The 5,605-nt window shown below is 42.1% G+C and overlaps 1 protein-coding gene across 1 annotated transcript; it reads right to left on the reverse strand.

The window, feature by feature from the left end:
* Positions 1–505: 505 nt before the first annotated feature.
* LOC124302657 (brain-specific homeobox protein homolog) lies at positions 506–4,714 on the reverse strand. Its single transcript, XM_046759028.1, has 3 exons — positions 3,518–4,714; positions 2,920–3,178; positions 506–1,231 (listed from the first exon to the last, which is right to left on the reverse strand). Exons 1-3 carry the CDS (start codon positions 3,845–3,847, stop codon positions 972–974), a joined length of 849 nt encoding a protein of 282 aa, XP_046614984.1. The 5' UTR covers positions 3,848–4,714; the 3' UTR covers positions 506–971.
* Positions 4,715–5,605: the final 891 nt, after the last annotated feature.

Consider the following 5,605-nt stretch of genomic DNA (forward strand, 5'->3'; position numbering starts at 1 on the left):
TTGACGTACGTGATTCCTGTAACGTAGTTCCGGTATCACGGGCTCGTGTTAATGTTTCACAGTGCTTTCGGACGATCATGTTCGAAATGTCAAGCAGTCAATTAGCGGGATTGTAACGCACGGAAACCCCGGTTGGCGTCTCTGACCCATGATGTCGTAAAATGTCAATCGAGCAACGTATCCTTGTGACCACTAATGTCGCCCTAAACTACACCCTCCCCTAGGTACACTCTGTATCGTTCTCATTATTAGATCCCGTCAATGCGAAAGTTTATCACACTTGTTTCAGCTTGCATGAGCCAGGTCGAGTGTATTGGTATGTATAATCAGCTTTGTAATGAAATCCTTTAAATCGGCACGTTGGATATTGTGAATATACAATGATAAAGGTGCTAAACCGACTATTAAATCAAACTCAAAGTGGTACATCGTTATAGGTATAATTTTATATACATATTATATATATATATATATACACATATATATATATATTCGTATATTATACATCACTTCACATTGTGTACGATATTGAAAAATGTTCAATTATACTAAATTCGAAATTATACATAGGTATGTCTGTGTCTATCACGTTTGGCGGTAGTTAGTCTACCTTTTTGAATTAAACAGTGCGATGTCGTACCGACAATTGAGCTACACGCCCTCTAGGACCTCGACACCTAGGTCTACAATGGTAAAATGGAAAATACTCGTCAATCGCTACTTACATAGGTATGTATGTATGTTACATCTCTCAAGTCTAACGAGCACCTCGTTGAAAGCTCGGTCATCTCTGCAGGGCGTAGTTTTCTCGAGAGAATTTCAACGTGACGTTCTCCTTTGATCTTGTAACACCGAGTTTCTATAATTGAGAAGAAATCATCGACCTTCGCTTGAATTATGTAGGTGGTGGTCTCTTGTAATTCTCTTAATAAGGTCCGACGCCAATCTATTCATGGCAGGTCGAACCGTTCTCAGCGATGCTGCTGATGCTGTAGCTGCTGACTGTGATGTACCTGATGAGAGCTGGCTAGATTAATGGAATGGGGATGGGGCGGTTGGAGGAAATTCGGGGGAGACGAAACATGGCGCGATGTCTGAAGGTGAAGAATCTGACCCGTTGGCGACGGCGTTTCGTCGCCGAGAACGTCGATTTCGTCTTCGTCCGAGTCAGGGGCGTCGCTGCTCGCCCTCGAATCTCGTCCGCCGCCCAAAGAGAAGTCGACGGGACGTTCTGTGGGCAAAAAAAGAAGAAAAAAGCAAAATACACCTCTCCGAATGCAGCCAGCCGAGATTTTCTAATTGAAAAAGCAATAAATTAAACGGAGACCCTCACTTCGAGAAAATGTAAGTAACTTCAAATGACGTTAGCTTGAAAAAGGGGTGAAATATCTCTTTACCGAAAAGAAATTCCCACTTTTTATACGTCTATGTTTTCTCTCTTGGGTAAAATTCTTAACAAAATTCCACCAATCGGCAGTCTTGGAATGGAATATATTAGTTGCCATTGTTGTAAAAATACCTTTCATAATTTCTGCGAAATATTTAATTTATTCTAGTTCCGACGGCTACGATATTAGATCCTTGTTTGTTGTTCAGTAGTGAAATTTTTAAAGGGACGGACGGAATATAAAAGTAATGCAAACAAATCTGTGCACGATGCATCGCGTTTAAGTACGTATGATATGTCTAACAACGATGGTCGTAATTGCGCAAGCATAGCCGGTAGGCACTTAGCTGATAATTAAGTAATTTCGCCAAAGACGGAGCCAAGAACGACCGAACTGTAACCCCTCTGAAGTCGAAGCGACCACCATCTTCATCTTCTGAGAAACTGTGCCTCTGTCTTCGTAACTTCGTTAGTCCTCAGCTCGGAGCCATCTTGGTTCCGGCAAGTAACTTGAATTACTCGAATGTGACTTGCGACGGTGAGTCCGCCGAGTCAGACCCGGTGACTATGTGTATATACATAATATATAAGGATGCGAGCGACGTAGTTAACTTCAATTACCTGTTTCTGCTTCATTTACGATATTACCGTAATGTCGTAATATTGTAAATGGCGTATTTAACTGTTAACAAAGCAGTAACAAGACAGCTGCTACTCTTCGGCATCATCAGATCAACTTCGCTTAACTCACGCTCTTTTCCTATTACCAGATTTTCGGAAATATTTTCTTCAATAGATCTTCGCACAATTTTCATATTCACAAATGATAAACCTCGCCTTTTGCCATGTCAGTTTCTTTCCCCTGTATATCTTTGACACCTGGCACACAACCATGAATTGCAATTTTGTCATTGGAAACGGCTTTTATTGACTTCGATGTGATTATCACTGTACTCTAAATAAGAAACAATTTACTGTAATTTGGCCCCAATTTTTTTTCTGGTTTTTAGACCATTAGTCGATAAGTAAATTCGAAATGAACAAACTATATCTAATAGTGTCTTTGTTTGCTTCAGTGATTGACGATCAATGGAATCTTTGCGCATTTATCCAAATGTAGCGCGAATTTTTCGAAATTTATGGTCAACGAAGATTAATCAGGACCAAATCTTTACAATATTCCAGCATAAGTAATTCTGTTGACATTGCCGCTTAGATTTCTACTGATGCTTATATTGTAAGATAGATTTAAAAAAAAATAGGTTTTGTAACACGTTCTTAACCAACTATATTTATGTGCGTTGAACCGTCTCCAATATTACGTTGATTGCAGTTACATTGTAGCCCATACGAATATAATTAATTTGTAATTCAATTCCTATTCCGTCACCATTCTATTACCTCCTTCACCGGAGGTGGGAGAAAATGTTAGCAATGCATGAAAACACCTCTTCGCTCATGGAACGACAACCATGAATTTTTAAAAATATAATTAAAAGCGGAATTGTTTAAAAGTATTTATGGTTACTCACCAGCAGGCGACGTCGTCGATAAAGCTTGATTTCCGCATTGCTGCTGTTGACCCGAAGATTGACTACCGTTCGTACCAGAACTGGTATTCATTTTTCTTAACTGCTTTTTGTGCTTCATCCGACGGTTCTGGAACCACGTTTTCACCTGTGTTTCAGAAAGGTGCAACGCCGCCGCCAATTCAACTCTCTCGGGAGTGCTAAGGTATCTCTGGGCCTCGAATCTGGCTTCTAGGCCGGCTAATTGCTGATCGCTGAACACCTAAAACATCATATTTATTTACATCGAAAGGTAAAAAATTCATGAACGAAATTATATTGTCAACCTTTAACATTCGATCGAAGATTTTTTTCATTCAGCCGACCGATTCGTGCTGGTCACAGACTTGGACGAACTCAATTTATACACGTGTCTTAACTCGGCCTGAAACTGTGAATGAAATTTTTCATACTGCTTCAGGATTTCAAAACCCTCAAACTAGATCCAGTCCGTCCTATGGCATCCGCGTTAACTTTGAATTCATCTATAACTACGAAAGCTGTATCCATCCTTGTTCGAGAGAATCTTCAAGACCTAGTAAAGAACAGATTGATGATTTACCGTTCGAGCTTTTCGCCGTCGGCAGTGTTTCAATGCCGCGAGATCATTCATCCCGGGAACCACACCCACGCCAACTCCAACCCCCGCGCCGCCAAAAAGCGGCCCGAGAAAAAACGCCGCCGCTGGTGGGGCGGATGGATAACCAGGTAAAAGGCTGGCAAATTGTTGATAATGGTGCTGTTGAGGGTGAGGCAGATGATGATGGAGCTGATGATGACTGTGCGGAGTAACGTTGCTTCTGCTGAGAATATCGTCGATCGAAAACGACGTACGACTTGCCGAAGACACATTTTGGGGCTGCTGCTGCTGTTGCGGACAAGTCGACTGCATCTTCGATGCACTTTTAATCCTAACTCACTGCGGCTTGCTGTATCACCAGGTTTAATTTCACCGATATTATTATCGGAATTCCCACCTTGCAAGCTTGTAAATAAGATCCACCAAGACGGATAACCGGAGTGAAAATGCAGAACGGAAAAAGCGTTTCCAACTTCCATCGAATAGCATCGAGTGCGATTCAAATGTCTCACGATATTTGTGCAGAACTGGGCATTGCATAAAGGTTTGTTAATTTTAATTCTCACTTCCAATTCGCAGCGGCATTTCCCATCTCTCACTACGTCACTATGTTACGTTGCTGTAGACTTCACAGTCGGAAAGTTAAAAACGTATTAAATCACTGTAACTCTTTGATTTCTGAGAATGTACAACAGGCTCAAGTTTACACAAATATTGAAATCATCAGCTCAGTTGAAAATTCATAAAACTATCGCAAATCAAACATCCAATCGATCTCCACGATTTTCCAAGCATAATAACTGTAATTTTCGTATTATTTGAAAAATATCCAACGATTTATCAACCATGTGATAATCCAGAACGACGATCACGAACGAAAATTCCTTTAAACTCCTGTCTTCGATACGATTGAAAATTCTCGTTCTCACTTAGTCCGAAGAACAATGCCAAAGTTAGCAAGAAGGATAAAAAAAACACACGCCAAGTCGACGAAACCGCCCGTATAATTCACCACCTGGAAGCTAAACTTTGACACGAGTACACGTGTTGTCGCACCCGACAGCCTAGAGTGAAATACTGTCACCGATCAGCCCCCAATCAGTCAGTCAACCTGCGTACGTAATTCAACCCTCTGGCTCTCGGGGAGGGTTCACGGGGTCGGCGACGTCGCATTGGCGGGCGTCGCGACGCTCACAGCCACCGGGGTTGGATCCGGCGTCGCGGGGGCGGAGACCCATCCCCGTATCCATGGACACGCGGCTATCCTGGGGCGGCTAACACCGGGTATAGAGATACCGGAGAATCGGGGTGGCGAAAACTTTGAACGTTTTGTGTTTGTAAGGGGATTGTGTCCGTCTTTTTCTACCAGCTCTCGCTTTCTCCGTTCTTTGAAGATAGCTGCGCGCCTTGACGCAATTTAATGAATACCGGAGACGATTGCCAACGTCCTCGAGGCACCCGCTCTGTGCTATAAGTGTAGAGACTACAGGTGACTCGGTAGGTAATGCCATTTCACCTATTAGTATTATACGTCAGCCACGAATTATTATTGTTCGGTTTGCGGATTGTGCGCCGTGGTGTATTTTCATCTTTTGCGTTACAAACTTGATCGGTCTTACGCGGAAATTGCCGGTTATCTTTACGAGAGATTCACGCAGAGCCAAGATAATTATACATGCGAGATATTCGAGATATCAGTCGCGGCCATTTCTTTTTGGAAAAAACCCCGCGGTGTTAGAGTCAGAGTTTCTGACTCTGACATATAAATTTTGAATCTGTAGAGGCAAAGTTTGAGTCTCTTCAACTTTTCATCCTCTCGGCAGTATAATTTCATTCTCACACAGTTCGTCTCGTAGTCTCAAGACCGTTCAAAAGCCAGGTAATATATTCAACATAGAAAGTATTTAGGTACTATTACGACGCTCCTTGAAACCAAATCATTCCAAGTTCATCGATATTTACCAATAAGATGGGAGGCGACAAAAACCTTGCTTCATCACACGTGCAAGATATTGTTAAAGATACCAACGCGTATAATAGAGGCGAGGGATCCGCGACACCGAGAAAAGA

The sequence above is a fragment of the Neodiprion virginianus genome, chromosome 4 (assembly GCF_021901495.1).
Source record: "Neodiprion virginianus isolate iyNeoVirg1 chromosome 4, iyNeoVirg1.1, whole genome shotgun sequence".
Lineage (NCBI taxonomy): Eukaryota > Metazoa > Arthropoda > Insecta > Hymenoptera > Diprionidae > Neodiprion > Neodiprion virginianus.

What these genes read in the sequence shown, in the direction of transcription:
- LOC124302657 (XM_046759028.1), bottom strand. Translation starts at nt 3,847, where the DNA reads ATGCAGTCGACTTGTCCGCAACAGCAGCAGCAGCCCCAAAATGTGTCT. An exon ending in GACGGCGAAAAGCTCGAACG is followed by an intron (nt 3,179 to 3,517) that starts GTAAATCATCAA and finishes ATGATGTTTTAG; the next exon opens with GTGTTCAGCGATCAGCAATT. An exon ending in ATCGACGACGTCGCCTGCTG is followed by an intron (nt 1,232 to 2,919) that starts GTGAGTAACCAT and finishes TTTTGCCCACAG; the next exon opens with AACGTCCCGTCGACTTCTCT.